The sequence below is a fragment of the Egretta garzetta genome, unplaced genomic scaffold (genome assembly GCF_000687185.1).
Source record: "Egretta garzetta isolate BGI_Z169 unplaced genomic scaffold, ASM68718v1 scaffold63, whole genome shotgun sequence".
Classification (NCBI taxonomy): Eukaryota; Metazoa; Chordata; class Aves; order Pelecaniformes; family Ardeidae; genus Egretta; species Egretta garzetta.
In genome coordinates this window covers 1,182,055-1,199,139 of record NW_009259199.1, presented here as the reverse complement: position 1 = coordinate 1,199,139, position 17,085 = coordinate 1,182,055, and the positions used below count along the sequence as shown (strand labels likewise).

Here is a 17,085-nt window from a genome sequence, read left to right as displayed (position 1 = left end):
AAAGACAGGCTGGAATGGAAGCTGGTGCATGAACTCATCTCCACAGACAATCCTTTCTGCCTTCCCTCCACACTTTCCATCCCCTAGTTAAAGAGGTTTGAGCACAGAGGAGACTGACTGCATGTAAAGCTCTGCTCACCAGTTCACCCATTCACAGTTCCTAAAAATGGTCAACATTTCCACCTACTTTGGAGAAGTCTGTACTATCTTTCAAAGTGATGAAGGATCTTTATCTTGGCAAAGATGGGGAACTCTGTATATACAATATGTCTTTGGGATATTTCCTCAGGAATATATAACATCTAGCATATGGTGTGTCCAAGCAGAGGGATTCCCGGGCTAATACATTAGGAATAATTTGTGAGTTAGAGGACAGACAGTTGCCGAAACAACAGTCCCAGCTGTCCAAACAGTTGCGGTGGCTGTCAGCCTCGTTAGTACATGGGGGCAGGGACTTGTGGTCTTCTCTTGCCAACACCTGAGAGTGATTAGGTGGCCCTGTAATTGCTGATGGAGCATTTGTCCTGCAGGAGATAGAGCATTTGTCCTACAGGATAACTTGCTGGAAAACCTTTCCTGCCAGAACCTAGAGCTGGAATTGCAAAGGGTCTCTGGCTGGGTGAGTTCAGCCCTGGACACAGCTGCAGCAGGAAACGGGCTGTGTGCTGCACCAGGTGGGAAAGCTTCCCTTGCCTCTGTCCCTCTCTATTTCCACCTCATGAGGCACACTTCATTTATTTTCAGGGTGTTTTCCACCTTCCACACAGGAATTCTGACTCTGAGGTCAAATATTTTCTCCCTTCCTGCAGGGCCTTTATTAAACTTCTGGTTTAGTGTCTGGTTTGTTTTGCTTTCTCTTCTCTTCTTCTTTTTCTGCTTTAGAAGACAAACCATCTTCTACTGGGAGTTGCTGGAGTGACAGAAGAGCCAGCCATCCTGCCAGCGGGGAGAGGGGACCAGGAGTATTTTCCACCTTGATGGCAAGCCCTTGGGAAAAGCAGCACTTATGTGATAATTGTGATGGCAGGGGAAAGAGCTCCTCATTCCCTCCTGCTGCAAGAATAACACATACCACCTCCTCAAGGCAGGAGGTGACCCAGCTAAGTGGTGCTGGTGGACCTGTATTTTGGATGCTCCGTAGCGCTAGTTCTAATTATGGTATTTCCTAATGTTGGATATGTTCTACTGAAATATCTATCCAGAAACCATGTGCTGAGTGCATCTGCATGCTTGGAGGAAAGGTCTAAATCATGCCTTGGTGCTGGCAAAGCTCAACCTCCCTCTCTATCCCTGTTTTTGCTAAAAGGTAGAGACAATCTGATTCTCTGCCTTGCTGCTTTACTCATGCAAACCCCTTGGGACAGCATTGATCCTTCCGTCCTGTGCCATGAACCCAAAGATGGAGGTAGCACACAGGTGAAGACCCAGCAAGTGCTCAACTGTTAGAGATTGGGGGGGGGGAGGAATTTGCACTGTCTCTGGTGGCTGTAGACCATAAGCCACGATCTGTAGAGGCTTTTGGCACAACACTGTCACACTGACTGTGACTTGGAGTCAGCAGTGGCCACAGAATAAGAAGGGAGGTCAGGGTGTGGAGCTTGTAGCAGAGCAACAAGCAAGAGAGGAGTGAAAATGAATGATTTAATAGTGCAGGACAACAAATGGCCACAAACACCATCCTCCGTGGCCTCTTCAGGGTGATTACAGCCACAGCATGTCGCCTCCAGCAGCCTCTCACAGCTCTTTTTGGACTCAGAATATGAACTTCAGAAAAAATCCATTGCTGGGCTCTCACTGGAGAGTGGACGGCCCCCAGCAGGGGAGGGAGACCCAGCATTTGGGATTCTGGGAGGGGCTCAAGGATGCTCATCTTCTGGCAGGCAAGAAACAAACACCTCAGTGAGCATCATCATGTATCAATGCGCATCAGCCTTAACGAGACTCGGTGGAGACGGGTGACTAATTCCAAAGCAGTCCTTTATTCATGAACATGGCTTCAGGTAGATTATTCAAGGGCACACAACAGCTTCTTTGAATGTATTCACTGCTAAGCAATTGGCTTTCCAAAGTGTTGTGGCTGAGTGGTCAGATAATTCATGTGACACGGTTTCTGCTCCCGACTGGGTGAACTTGCAAGCACAAATGTCACCATTTGTGAGCATAATTTTTCCTCTTTGTGTATGCCTCTGACGTTTGCTTTCCACTTACCTTTTTGCCAGTAACATGCAATCACAGTTGGTGGGAGAGAGCAGTGCTAAGGGGCCAGAAAGGAGAGGAGTGGAAGGGCCCAGGAGGGGCTAAATGGGCCCTCTGGTGCCCAGAGCCTTGGCAGAGGCAAATGCTTCTTGTCTTCCCAAGAGCTCCTCCCTGGATAAGTGCTTAAGAAACACATAGCTACCAGGAGACCTGTGCGCTGGCAGCAGCAGATGAGGTAAATGCCGTACCTGTACAACGGCTGACACCCAAGAGGAGATGGGGCAGCTCATCCCGGGGAGAAGGGGATGCAGAGAATGTGATCTGTGGTGTGCCTCTGGTGAGGAAAACACGGAGCCATGCCAAGCATGAGGGAAGGGAGCATTATCAACCCCAGAGCCAAGGATTTGCCCAGCTGGGGCTGGGGCTGATCTCCCTGCAGGGAAGGGCAGGATGAGGGTGCTGCCTGGTGGCCACTGTCCATTGCCCTGTGCCTCCTCAGAGGCATTTTGATCCTCACCCTCCCAGCTTCAGTGACAACATCTGCTCTGCCCTCTTGGCCCAGGGGGCTTTGAGGACCATGCACACACAGGGGTCAGCCCGTGCAAGGGGAGGGGAGACTTACCTGCTCCAAGGGTCTGCTCCGAGCTGCCAGGCAGGTATGGAGGAGATGGCATCAGGGGCGGTCCTGGCGTGAGAGCTCAGACATTTCCTCCTTGAGCCACAGCTTCTGCTCTGCATTCAAAGTGCTGCTGGAGCTCTTTTTCCTGGGAAAAATCCTCCATGGAAGTACATTACCACATGCCTGATGTAGAGCTCCTTAATTATATCACTTTTTTAAGATAAAGATCAGAAGCTGATGCACAGGAGATTGTGACTATGAAGATTTCAATGGCTGTTACTATTTCAGCAGTCAGAGACACAGCACCAGGAGCTGATCCTCAGCAGCATTTCTGGAAGTTCAGGCTCCCTTTTCCTACAAACTGTATTGTACCCATAACACAGCACCCTCCAAGGAAAGCTGAGCATCCCTGCGGCGCTGGGCTTCCCTGGCCTGGGGAAGTCTCCAGCCCCACCAGAAGCTTCAGATCTTCCCCAGTGCCCCAGGAAAAGGCCACCAGGCCACTCTGCCCCATGACAAGGAGAAAGCCTCAGTAAATCACCTCTTTTTTATCTCTGTGGCTGAAGGAAGAAGCTCAGCCTTTGCTGATCATACTATTTCAGGCAAGCACAGCACCCATCAGCGCTTGCAGCAGAGCCACTCTTGTCCAGGCACATCCCCCTGCTTGCCAAAATGCCATCACCTTTCCCATCCTCTCCCCTGCTCCCACCTCCCTGGGAAAAAAAGAAAAAAAAATTCCCCCCTGCAAGCCAGCAGGGGTTAATGTTGTCAGCCATGACGTCAGGATCCCAAATTGCCCGGAGAGTCCCCCTCCTCATCCACAAACTCCCTCTCTCCTCCCCTCCTCTTGTGACTTTGCAATGAGCAGCAAAACTCCACAGGAGCTGCGGCAACAGCACTAGGGAGAGATCCAGTCCTCCCCCGGAGAGCAGCTCTTTCTGCAGACAGGGGTTTCTTTTTTTTCTACACATGCATATATGTATTTATTTATTTACTCGGTTGCATCTGTTTTTCCTTTTTTAACCCTTTCAGAAAAGCCCCAAACCATCCAAGTAACGAGCCTGAGATTTCCCTAAAATAAAAACCAGAACAGTGGGGTTGGACTGCTTCCCCTTCCCCCTCGGAAAATAAAGAGGGAGGGGGGAGCAAGTAGGTAAAATCCAGAATAAAATCATATTGCTAGATAACTCACACCTCCCCCCAACACACAGACAGACAGACACACACACACACACACGTAGCAGGAGCCATGCAACATCTGCAGAACCGGATGGCAAAAGAGCAGGAGGAAAAATAATCCAAGTGGAGTGCTCAGGGGACACTGAGTTCTTTTTTTCTTTTTCTTTTTTTGTTTTTTCTTCTTCTCCTTCTTCTGCTTACCTGTGAGATTCAATTTCACATTTTGCTGAGCCCATTTTGGGGCATTTTATTTTTCTTTCTCTTGGGATTTTCTCCATTACCAGAGGATGTCTCTTGTAGAGAGGATGCTGAAAGGAAGAAGAAACGAATTCTTTGACTGGCACTGAAGGAGGGGGGGGATATTTTTCCCCCACATTTTTTAGTTTTTTTCATCATTCTTTTTCTCTAGGAAATCATTAACTGGGGGGGGGTTGGTTTCTTTTTTGCCTCCCCCCCTTTTTTTGGAGGGGGATTTCAGAAGATCCATCCTTCTTTCCCCTCCCCTCCAAAGATTTTTTTTCATCCTTCGTCTTTGTGGAAATGTGGACATTTCAGGCAGACAGATTAAGTGGAATTGTCTCTGCTTTAGCAGCTCTTTGTCTCGCCTGCTGTGCGCAAAGGTAAGGATTGCGATCCCAGGCTGCAGGGGCAGGGGGGCTGATACAGGATTTGTTTGTTTTGTTTGGGGTTTTCTCTATCGATCTGTATGTGGGAAAGGGGAGGGGGTTCTTTCCCCAAATTGCTTCCCCTGCTGCCTGCTGCTGTTATTTCCCAGTCCGTGTCATTTGGCCGGGGGGGGAGGGGGATGCCCATACATGCGATGTGGAGCCGGCTCTCTGCGGACCGAGCCCACCTCGCAGCCCACTTGCAGCGCATTCCCCCTCCCCCGTACGCGACCTGGGGGAAAATGGCAAAATGAAGCGTTTTGCTGGGGAACATGGTGTCCGTAGGAGCTGAGGGAGTGCATGGCAGCGGGCTGTGTGCATACTCACCCCAGCACAGGGCTGCCCTGGCCATGCCTGTCTCTGCACACACACAGTACACACGCAGCCACACTCGCATCCCAGCGTGCTGCGCCGGTACCCAAGTCCTGGCTCTGCGGTGTAGGGGAGGCAATGCCTACGTCTGTGCCTCCACGCAGATTTATGGCATGCAACACAATCGTCTGTGGGTGTGATCCGTTCAGATACATCCCTGCATGTGCGGGTCCATCCGCGCCCATTGGGGTGCACACACATGTGTATCACAACACACCTACAGAGCACAGCACACTCTACCTGCTCTGCGTGTAGCCATGTAAATGTTTGCACTAATACCCTGCATGCTCAAGCTGCAGCTATTCGTGGTACGTGCCCTGAGTGCTCTGAGTGATCCAAGCAGCCGGAGGTGCAGGCACCCGCCCAGCCTGGACAAGGTGTCCAGAGCACACCTGTTTGCTCCCACACAGGCGGCCATCCGCTGCCTTCACACACAGGAGTAGCGCTGCCTACTCCTCCTCACCCTCCCTTCTCACACAAGCGGGCAGGTGGGTTTGTGCCTCTGTGCTGACGGCTTACATGAAGCCTGCTGGGGAGGGAGCTGTGGCATTTCCTTGCTCAGCCATGCACACTGGGCAGTGCATTCCCAATACACATATGCAGGTCCCTGCACAGGCTCGCAGACCTGTATATACAAAGATTTATGTCCCCATAGTTATAAACATGGACATGCGCAGATTCATCCCCACCTTACCCACACCATTCATGCATGGTTCCACTCTGTAGGGACACACACAGAGGCATGCTTAGAGGCAGCGTCCAAGCAAATGTGTAGAGAGCAATGCCCATATCAAAAACCTTTGCTCAGACATGCCCTTTGCATGTGTGTTTATATCTGCTTATGTCCAGGACTGATATTCACCTATAGCCTGTGTGTATATCTGTGCACACCTCGGAGACAAAACACTCTCCCATGTGCCCATGCCTTCAGCTACTCCCACACATCCCAGCCAGCAGCATGGTGCGCATATATGTAGATGTTTGGCTGCAAGTGTACGTGTATATGCAAAACACACGCACACCCACACAGAGTCAGGGACACAGTATTCAAAAATGCAGTTCACAGGCTCCCTAAGCAGATGCAGACCCACATTTGCCAGGAATAACACTTCCATGCAGCTGCTCGCCCACAGCTGGGCAAATGCACAACTTGCCTGTTCACTGAGAGGGATGTGGCTTTTTGGATCAAAAGGAGCACTGAGAGGCAAGAGACCTTGCCCTCAGTCATGGTGCCAGTTTATGCCCTTACTGGGCCAACTTGTAGCTGATGAGGAGGAAAGAGCCCCTATGTGCCTCTTCCCCCTCTGCCACTTTCTGCAGGGCCCCTGGCACATGGGTTACTGTCTCTGCCTCAGTTTCCTTGCCTATATTAGGGAGGTAACACTGCTTCTTGAGGTTATGTCCTGTGAGGAGCTAAACAGAAGTGTCTAAATCCCTTGAGAAATACATAGTGTCTGTATTATGAATATGGAAATATATGAATATGGAAATCTGTGTACCTAGGAATGACTCTAGAGATGAACAAATGCTAGTGCACACTATCAGTCCACAGTGAGCATGTATACATAAGCACATAGCAAAACCTCACATACCTGCATGGAAATCCACAGGTGCAAGTGGACCTTGCAAGCCTAGACAGAGTGTTGTGAAAATGTCCACCTGTGTGCACCTCTCTGGCCTTTTTACAGTGAATAAAGCGATGCAATGAGGAGCTGTACCCCTGTAAGGTGCATGTTCAGGAAGGCAGCTCAGACACATTTCCCCGCACAGCACAAGTGCTGAACAGTTTGTCCATGCACCAAAGCTGGGCCTGGGAAGTGTGTTGTTTCACATTCGCACATCCCTGTTCAGTTGAGAAATCCCTGCACATACACAGCCTGTGCATCCAGAGCCTTAACGCATGCCCAGACTGCCCGGTGGTCCCACATGCCTCCACCCACACCTATACAGAGAGTTGGGGTACCTGGGAACCCAGTCTCGGGCACCCACAAATGCCTGTTTCTGTGCTCCTGGATAAAATATGTCCACAGCCCGGTGTCTTTTCATAACCCAGTGGAGCAAGATCTGCACCCACCATCACCTCCACACGGACCTGGATGTGGTCACACACATGCACACACATTTGTGCATGTTCCACAGCTGTACCCTTGAGCTCCAATGCTTTCATGTGTCTGCATGTCTGTGTGCACACGCAAGGAGTTCGTACATCCTCTGTGCAGTCAGGAGAGCACACGTCTGTGTGTGTGTGCAGACACACGGATGTGTCAGTGCAAACCCTGGTGTCCAGCGAGGCATGGGGCTGGCTGGCTGAGGCAGTGCTATGGTGCAGCTTTCCAGCTTGACTCGGGTGGATGTGGGAGGCGGTGTTGACAGGGAGACATGCTGTTGTGGTGGGTGACTGCAAAGAGCAGCAGTTGTCACCGTCAGGGTCCCTATTCTCATGCAAAGCAGGGGACGAGGGTGGCACAGAGGCTGGATTTTCAGGCAGAAAACCTATATACCCCGCAGCACTGAATATGTTCAATATTTTTAGCATCCTCTCCTTTCGGGTTTCCCACCTTCAGTTTTGCTTTGGCTCTTGAGCTGTTATTAGAGGGAGCTCCCTTATTGCTGAAATGGCTGGAGGAGCTGGATCAGTGTTAGGGAGGATGGCTGCCCCCCCTGCGTGCAGGTCAGGGGTTGGAAGGGAAAGGATCACTGCCCTGGCACAGAGAGCAAAACATGTACTCTCCTTCCTTGTCTCTCTCTGTTGATCTGCGTTGCTAAGAAGTCATGGTGATGCTGAGTGACAGAAAATTAATCTTTACATGCCAAAGATCAGCCGTATATTGAGGCCATAGGACAAAAGAAGCATTGTTTTTCCCTTTACTACAATAATATGAAGAAATACCTGGGTGCACTGAAAGCAGAGGTTGCACTGGGATGTGTGACAGTGCAGGGTGCCTGCTGCGGGGGGCACTTGTGTAGGGGAGACCTCAGTGTGTGACAAGTCCGTGCTGTGTGGTGTGAGATCGGGAGCAAGTGTCCAGCATGGCAGGGGAGCGAGCCCTGCAAGAGAGAGGCTGCAGCTGCCCCATGCACACCTTGGTGGAACAGAAAGGATAAATTCTGCCTGCATATGTGTGGGTGTGCACCCACCCATGGGCAGGGTGCAGCAAGGCACCCCGCGTGTGCACATTGGTGGCTGGGGAGGGTGTGCGTGGTGAGCGGTGCCCGTGCTGAGGGGGTACCAGCCTGGTAGGACCGCTGGGATGCAGGCACGCAGCAGGCAGGAGCATGGGGTGATGGAGTTTGGAGTGCCCAGGAGTCAGGGTGAGATGCAGAAGAGGAGCCAAAATACCTGCTGAGACTCCTGTGCCACCCCCAAGGACAGCTTAGGACCCCTAGCAGACCCACAGGGCTTGTGTGCAGGGGCCAAGAGCTGCACCAGGGACAGAAAATGCAAGTGAGAAAGGAAATTAGGAGGCTGTGCCCATGGCTGGGGTGTTTGTAGCACAGGCGCTTTGGTGCCGTGGGGCACAAGGGTTGCTCTGGCAGTGCTGCCCAGCCAGCTCCCCTTCCTGCAGGGCTGGTGGCAGACGGGATGACAAGGACTCTCTTCTTTTGTCTTTCAGCCCATCCACTGGGAATATTTCTGTGGTGAAAGAGATTGTGGACAAATTGCTGAAGGGCTATGACGTCCGCCTCAGGCCTGACTTTGGAGGTATGGTGATGGCGGTCGTGGGGAGCTGGGCACGGGGGCTGTCGCGTGTCTGTGCTGCCGACTTGGCTGCTTGCAACATGCCCTGACCTCACGAAACGCTCCCACCTGACTTCTCCCTCTAACCACTGTTTGCTAGCCCCATCTCCTTCTTGCCTTCTTCCTCACATTTATTTCTTGCCCTCTGGTTTCCCTCCTCCTCTCACCAGCTCCTCTCCTCCCGCCATAATCACTTTCTGCAGACAGCTGGGGGTTGTCCATGGTGTGATGTTTGTGGGGACATACTGCTGGGTCAGAGACACTCTGCTTTTCCTCTACTCCAAACTTTCCTCCATCACGGACAACTGGTCACCCTCCTCCACTTCTGTTCCCAATGCCAGGTTTTTTAGCTGTTTTCCCTGCAGAGGGTTGGGGTGTCTGTTGGCAGGGCTCCTGGTCGGTCTGCCAGGCTGCCCTCTCAGCAACAATATGGGATAAAATATTTCATGGGGAACTTGTGGCCTCACTGCTTATTCAGTAGGAGATGCAAGGCTCTGCAATTCCTCTCTTGTGTCCCATGAGCAAAAGGGAAGAGCCTTCTCTTTGTTGTCCTGGTGGAGATGAAACATGAAATAATCCTTGGGTACTGTCATACTCCAGGGTACAGTTGAGGTACATTTGTTGGAGAGCAGCAGGCAGTGGAGAACCACAGCTGACCACACAGGGAGGGGGACTTCTGGCTTCAGCCTGCCGAGCTTGGCTGTTTTCAGTCTTCCCTGGGCAATGCTATTTCCTCCTCGTGAGGAGATGTGTGGGGTTGGGGGATCTTCAGCCTGCAAGAGAACAGGAACCACATCAAGACGTCCTTCTCCAGGTGACTGCTGGGAAGCAGATTCGTGTGCATGCTCTCGAGGAGAAGAGATGCCAGGGCCAAGTCCATGGTGATACAAGGGAGGAGTTTTCTCCCAAAGGGCCTGATCCAGAGTTCCTTGAAGCTGGGGGTGAGGGAATATCCCCACTGATTTCAAAACAAACCCATCTCTCCCTGAAACCTCTGGTTTCCCTGCACCTCACCCAAACCTGTCCCCATCCACTCACTGCCCTGTACCCTTCGGCAGAGGCTGCCTTCCCTCCCCACGCACCACAGCCCCACCACCCGCGCCACCGCGCTCTCCCCCAGGGAGGAGCAGGGCCTTCAGGCAGCAGCACCGTCTGCTGCTGGGCTCGGCCGCACAGAGGACTGTGGGGTGGGGGAGATGCTCAGCCCTCCATAGTGCGCAGGGCCCGTCTGGGAGGTCACCTCAGTGCGGTGGGGAACGCTTCAGGGAGGCTTGCAGCACTCTGCGAGGAAACAGGGGTTCCCCCTCTCCCTTGTCTCCTTCGAACACGGGATTTGATTTAAAGGCTCTGCCTGGGAAGCATGAAATGTCCCTATTAGCTGACCAGCCCCAATCACAGCAATTGGTGCAGGCACATTTTATGAGGGGCAGAACTGCAGAAATGACATAAAAACTGCAAGAAAACCATCTTGTAAGCCCTTGAGATGATTATAATATAGTAAAACGGTAGGTGATCTGGCTCCACGGAGGCACAAGAGCAGAGGGGTGCAGCAGGGACCCGTGGGGCTGGAGGTCCAGCAGCCCAGGCCCATTTGACAGCCCGTGTACTCAGACACCAGGTCCCCAGGGCATCCTACCACCCCCCAGGACACGGACCAGCCCTTCCTCCAGCCTGGGCAAGGAGGCACAGGGCTTGGTGCAGGCGCTGCTGCTGACCCTACCAGGTCTGTGTGGTGCATGGGCTGGGCTCAGCAGGCACCGCATCCTTCCTGACTGCAAAATGGATGGGTTTGGGTAACCGTTGCATTTAATTTGATTTTAGTCTGAATTCCCAAAGTGTAAACTGCATTTTCCATCACTCAAGCAGAGAAATAGAAAGACGATGGTAACCCTTTTTCCTGCACTCATCTCACTGTTGCCTTTCACCCTTTCTTGTCCTTCCCCCTGCTCGTGAGTGCAAAGTCCTGGCTGGCAGCACGGGTGATGGTACCTTTAGTGCTCAGTGTGCAGGGACGCCTTAACATGTCTGGCTCCCTTCCCCTGAGGATAAACTTACCTGGACAAAATTTCCCCTGCAGCATTTACAGATGAGGGAAGGATGGGCTGAGAGGTGAGTCTGAGAGCTGATGATCATTAGCATTACAAGCCCAGGGGAAAGGGGTGGAAGTTCCCTTGCACCACTGCTGTCCCCAGAGCTCCCCAGTTCTCTGAGATTTTGGGCCAAACCCATTCCTAGGAGAAATCTGGTGGCATCATGTCAGGATGCGCCTGACCCTTTGTGGCTCCTAGTTCATCCACAGCCCTGCTGTGGAGAGGCCAAAGTTCCCCCAATAAATTGTGTGCAGCTGGAAAAGGCACACTTTGGGCAAAGTCCTGGAAGCTGTGTGTATGCAGACCTGTGATCTCTTAGGGGTGAGTGAGACTGGGCTGAACCCCAGTCCCAGCACCCTGAGGACTAGGCTATTCTAAGGAGACTGCCCTGCAGGCCCCCTTGTGCTCCACTTGGACTGTCCTGCCAGCCCTCAGCTGCCTTCCAGCTGGGCAAGATGGGCATGAGCCATCTCTGCTGGGGCAGGCTATCACCCTTCACCTGCTTGTGCTCTCACCCCAGGAAGACCAGTCAGGGTGCACTGCAAATGGCCGAGAGCATCTCAGAGGGGTGGCAGGTCCTGCTGAGAGCCATCTGCCCCAGAGGAACAGGCTGGGGCTGTCTCAGGGCTGGCCATCCTTCTCCCACATCAGTGCCTGGTGGCAATCACCCCTGCACTGTCCCCCACCTGCTCAGCCCTAGGGCCAGGGTACCACCTCTGCATCCTGGGACGCCTCCACACACCCACAGTCGCTGCCCACAGAGCAGGAGGGAGCTGGGGACATTTGGGTGTAGCGGCACTGGAGGACCACATTCCTATATACCATATGTGCTCCTTGCCATAGTGAGGCAGATCTTGCACTTCTCAACCTCTCTAAGAGAGCCAGTGCTTCCGTGGTACAGCAGCCCCAGGGTGCCCTCCTCATGCCAGCACCCCCACGGTTTCTGGGATGCGGTGCTTCAATGGCTCCAAATGCAACTCACAGCTCCCCAGTCCTCTTTTTTGAGAGAGAAAGAGAACTCCGACTAATGCCAAAAGGAGGACAGGCCTGCTGGGGATTGCAGTTCACTTTTTAATTTTGAGATGCCTCGTTAGCTCTGGGCCAAGCTGAGTGGCTGAGAAGCATCAGCCACTTGCTCTCCTCCCCTTTCCCCCACCCCCTTGGAAACCCATTAGGCTGATGAGCAGGTCGGCTCTCAGGGGTGGCAATGAGTGTGACGTGCTCATCTGGGGAGCTGGGCTGAATGGGGAGACACAGAAGAGAAAGGGGGAAACTTGGAGCCATGTGGGAGTGATGGAAAAATGTGGGAGCAACTCCTTCAGAAAGCTATCCTAGCTCAGTGGGGGCAGCTCAAAGGGGTCAGGCACCAAGGGAGGATGAGTGGAGGGGTTGGCATTGAAGGGCCAGCATCAGTCCTTGGGGCACAGGTGATAAGCCCTTTCAGCCTGGGAAGTCCCCTCTTACTTTTCAGCCATGGTCCCCCAAGGCCTAGAGTTTGGAGAGATGTGGGACAGTGGCAGGGTGGGACATGTAGGGACCACAAAGACCAATTTTCATGGGCTGAGCAAGGAGATGGCCTGGGACTGAAAGGGCGGGGGGTCATTGCAAAACAAGTCTAAGGGGTTTGGCCAGGATTGTGGTCAGGATCTGGAACAGCCTTGGAGGAGGGATCTGCATCCCTCCAGCCAGGGCTCTTGGTCTGCTGAAGAGGGAGATCTCTGTCCTGGTACTGCAAGATCAGCAATGATGCAGAGCGAGGTCTTTTGGCAGGGTGTGCTGGGGAGCCTGCTCAGCTCTGGAGGAGGAGGGCAGCGTATCTCACAGGGGGATCAAATCACAGGTGGGTGTCATCCAGCATGGACGGTGGACAATTTGGGGGCAATATGTGGTGGGTATGTTTCAAGCCAGACCACAGTAAGGCAAGCAGGATGCTCATGATTTAGCATTGGATGAGGGGATGCTGCAGATCAGGTCTGGGAAGCATTGCAGGGCCACGGGTAGGGGGAGAGACGGAGCTTTCAGAGCAGCACCCTGGCTCTTCTAAGTGCTCTTAAGCACTCACTTTCAGAAGCATTAGGTTTATAGGAGGAAAAAAAAATAAAATAAAAAAAAAGAAAGCAAATGAAGACTGTACTGCCCCAGGGTAGAGAAGGCAATGAAGGAATGGCAGGAGGATCCCACTTGTGCTCAGTGACTCAGCTGCTCTCTGTTGGTGCAACATTCCCAGTCCAAAACTTCGCAAGAGTTTCAAGTAGGTGCCTCTTCTTCCCAGGAGCAGACGATGGAAAGGGGATCCTTTATGGTTTCCTAGCATAATTTACAGATCTTGCTAGTCAAAAGCAAGGTGAGGGTATTCTCTGCTCCTTGCCCCCAGCCCACCTAGAATGCAGGGTTCCTAGTGTTTCTCCTGGGTGGTGTGCACAGTGTCTGAAAATGCCTGGTGAAAAAGGAATGACTGAGAACCCCTCAGGATTACACAGTAAATCCTGTGTTTCCATGCCTATAGATGCAGAAGCTTTCCCTGCCCCATTTTTAATTCAAAATTCCCTAAGGAGAATTAGCAGTTAGGGGATCTTGGGTCAAAATGAGCCTGTGCCCTGCTCCTCATCTGCTCTGCAGCATGCATCTGGCCTCGGCTCTTGTCACCCTCGCCCAGTCTCACCCCTCTCCTTTGACACCCAAACCCCTCCTTAGCTGCAATATCTTGGCCTCCCTCCTTTCTCTCCCCTGCCCCTCCTGCCCTCAGCCCCTCTCTGCACCCTCCTGGGCACCCAGCCTGCCCCCACATCCTGCTTGTTCCCCAGCGTTTCTTCTTCAAAGGCCACTCCAAATTCAGTGGACCTGGGGATGAAATCCTCAGCCCTTCCCCATGTAACAGCATCGCCTGAAAGCCAGAATTGTAAAAATAAATGATTGCTGATGCATAAAGTGTTGCAGTGAAGCATCGTCAGTAGTTCAGGGCTCCGAAACTGGCAGGGCTGGCTGGCTGAATGGCTGTCTTGGCTGGCACGAATGCAGCAGGAGACGGAGGGGGACCAAGCCCTGGCCCACCAGCCCTGTGTGGCTGGGAAACAGCTGGTCTTAGTGGTCCTGTACTGGAAGGAATGGGAATTTGGGTTCCTACATAGTCAAGGCTGGTGGTATTGCACGTTGTTAATACTTCCTGAAAATGTCCCTGTTTTCCACTGCGTATAAGGTTCAGCCACAGTGGATGTGTTTTTTCTATGCAGCCAGCTTGCTTTGACTTTTTGAAGAGGAGGGGGGAAATTTTAGGCAAAATGATTCAGACATTTCTAAGAACAAGCTGAGGCACATACGTGCTGGGTGCTTTTCCTCTCCTAAAATGTTGGGGGTGAAACTGGCAGCACCTCCAGCAGGACTGGCCCAGGTGCATGTGTAGCAGGCAGATCCCCGGGGCCGCCAGTGACCTGGCTGGAACAAGCATGGTGGCCGTGCCACCTCCGGTGCCCATGCAGCATCCCAGACTGGTGGTGCTGCTGCAGGAGGGCCAGGCTGCAGGGCTGGGAAGGGGACAGCCCAGCAGTGGGGGGGGGCTGGTCCTGGGCTGCCTGTCCCAGCGGCAGTGGGAGCTGCAAACCTGCCTTCTAGGGCTTAGCGCTCAGCTCCTTAGCTCTCTTCCCCTCCACCTCTGTGGCAAAAATGTTTCAATCAGAGCAGCCAGTTTCAATTTTCCCCACACTTCTGAGATGCCTTGAGCCAACTCTTTTGCTCGCTTTGGGGCAGGGAATTGAGGCTCAGCCGGAAGGCATTCCTCCCACCAGGGCCATCTCCTTCACTGACTGCAGGAGAAATTGCCCAAAGCTGGACACAAGGTTAACCTGAAATGCTGCACTTCACAGAGCCTTACTACAGTGGGAAACATCACCCTTCCTTCTTTATACCCCGGCAGGGTGGAGGGGCAGCTCTGGATTTGAAAGCAGAGGAGTGAATATGGGTCAGATTGGGGAAAGGAGTAAATTGAGGAAGGAGCTGTCTGGAGACCCCAGTGCCAACCAGGGCCAAATCAAAGGTGGATGTACCACCAGTAAAGGCGGATATAACCGCCAGTAGCCCCACTTTCCTCCCTGAGAAAAGGGTGTTAAGAAAAGAATGTTCTTGGTCAGTAAAACCAGCCCTCACTTCCTCCCCCCTTTACGTGACTTCTGGCTCCAGACCATGGGTCACATCCTCTCTAGGGCTAATGCAGAAGGAAGATGACAACCTCCTGCTGTTGTGTCTTACTTCATTAACTGAAGTGGCAGGAAATGAAAGGATCCAGTCCTTCTTGGGACATATGTGGATGTTAACACATTGCCACATGATGGAATTTCTATTTTTTTCACTTTGCTCTTTTTATAGGAAATACATGCTGTGAAAAGGACTTTGAGGCTGTAAAGTCAGACACTCATGACTCCAGAAAAGCCAGAACTGGGGTTTCTCCTGGATCTATATTTGGTCCCCTTGTGAGGGTGCATCGGGAGGCAAGGTCGAACAGTTGCGTTCTCCTGAACACCTCTGCAGGAGAGACAAGAGATGCCATTTACACATGGAGCTGATCTTTCTTGTCCCCTTCATTCAAGAGGGGCACAGTCTAGGAGCAGGACAGTGGGGACTAGCTGTGGTTGTCACGGCAGGCGATTAGAACAGGCTGAGCCAGACTGGAGTGAGATGCATATCTGATGCAAAGCCTGGGACTGAGCAGGCAAAGACCATCTTGGACTCATGCTTTCTTGACTGCTCTGTATTCACACTGGCTCACAACACAGAATTAGTTGTTTTTATAATGTTGTCAAGCAGACCAGTACAGCATGAACTTGTTCACACCTCCCCTTTGAGGAGTCAAAGGTATCCCCTCCTGTGGGGTGCCCAGCCCAAACACCTGATTTTCCAGAATACTTAGCAGCATTGTAGTCAGCACACTGCATGTTCAAAGCACAGCTCCTATTGATTTCAGCCACAGCTGTGAGTGCTCAGCCCCCGTGCCCCAAGAGAGACACACACAGAATTCACAAAATCCTGTGAGGCTTAGGTAACTTGCATAGGATGTAGAAACCCCTGTGACACATCCAGTCCTGGAGAGCAAGACTCAGCTACACAAACATCTTTCCTTTCCTGAAGGCCTCCCCCTCATTCACTGCATGGCTATCAGCTTCTTCAGCAAATCAGGCAGGGACCCCACTGTCAGCGCTATCCTCTGGTATATAATCCTGCGTCATCCTCAGAGCAAATCCATCCTCTATCAAACAAGGAAAAGGAATGAACAAAGATCATGTGGACTGTTTAATTAAGAACCGGTTCCGTAGCATCCATTCAGCAGTGGGCATCCTTCCACCTAGCTTTCATCCATTTTGTTTTCTCATGCTTTATTTTTTGAGTGCAATAATGTTGCAGAATATTAGACCAGTCCCTTCCTTCAGTGTAATAGAGCTTGCAAACTTCTTGCTGCAGGTTGAACATATTTGTGCATTCACCTGTGGCCCCACAAGATCCTTATTTATCCTCCTTCAGAGACAGGAAGCTCTGACACAGAGCAGTGGAGGGGGTTTTGGGTGGTGTGACAAAGCAATGAAGCAGCAATGAAGATGAATTCCCCTGAGTCTCAGACCAGAGTCAAAGTGGACTTGAGTTTCTGAGCAACGTGTGCCTGCCCTAGAGTTGTGCTTGGTAGTACCAAACATTGTTTTCTGGATTCGGTATCTGGTGGAGGATATGAAGTATTGCTGCCATCCATTAAGCCAGTATACGTTCACATGAACTGGAGGAGATGTTGATGCTCACGTTTGTGCCAAAGCTTATGTCAGATAATTGTATCCGGTTGCCCTCCTCCCTCCTTTCCGCCCATGGCTGGTGCAGTCTTTCCCTGCAGCAACACTCAGCCCCTGACACAGCTGCTTTCCAGCGCTGCTGGAGCCAGGCCACTGTAGTGCACCCTGGCTAGCGAGGGTCTCTGAGGTCTCTCTCTAAAGGAAAGATGTCATCATGACTTTAACAAAGCATTTATTCCATGAATTTTACCTCTTTTCTTAGTCATAGATTTTTTGTGACCGAATACAATGCATTCAAGTTATTGATTAGTAGAATAATTCCAATACTTCTTAATTAATTAACTGATTAAGAGCAGATTGTTGTTTATAGCCTGTCTGGATGTTGTTTGCTATCTCACCTGGACCCATCTTCCTCCTTGACTAACATCTGTATAACACTCACCATTTCTGAGATTATTCC

At 51.8% G+C, this 17,085-nt stretch overlaps 1 protein-coding gene across 2 annotated transcripts in view; it reads left to right on the top strand.

Annotated features, from left to right (window-relative positions):
- Positions 1-4,534: 4,534 nt before the first annotated feature.
- The window catches only part of LOC104123554 (gamma-aminobutyric acid type A receptor subunit theta), a 71,258-nt gene continuing 58,707 nt past the window's right edge, over positions 4,535-17,085 (top strand). For both annotated transcript variants that reach the window (XM_009635822.2, XM_009635820.2), the window contains exons 1-2: positions 4,535-4,614; positions 8,646-8,734. In XM_009635822.2, the coding sequence (XP_009634117.1) occupies positions 4,535-4,614; positions 8,646-8,734 (169 nt within the window). The remainder of the gene's footprint in view (positions 4,615-8,645; positions 8,735-17,085) is intronic.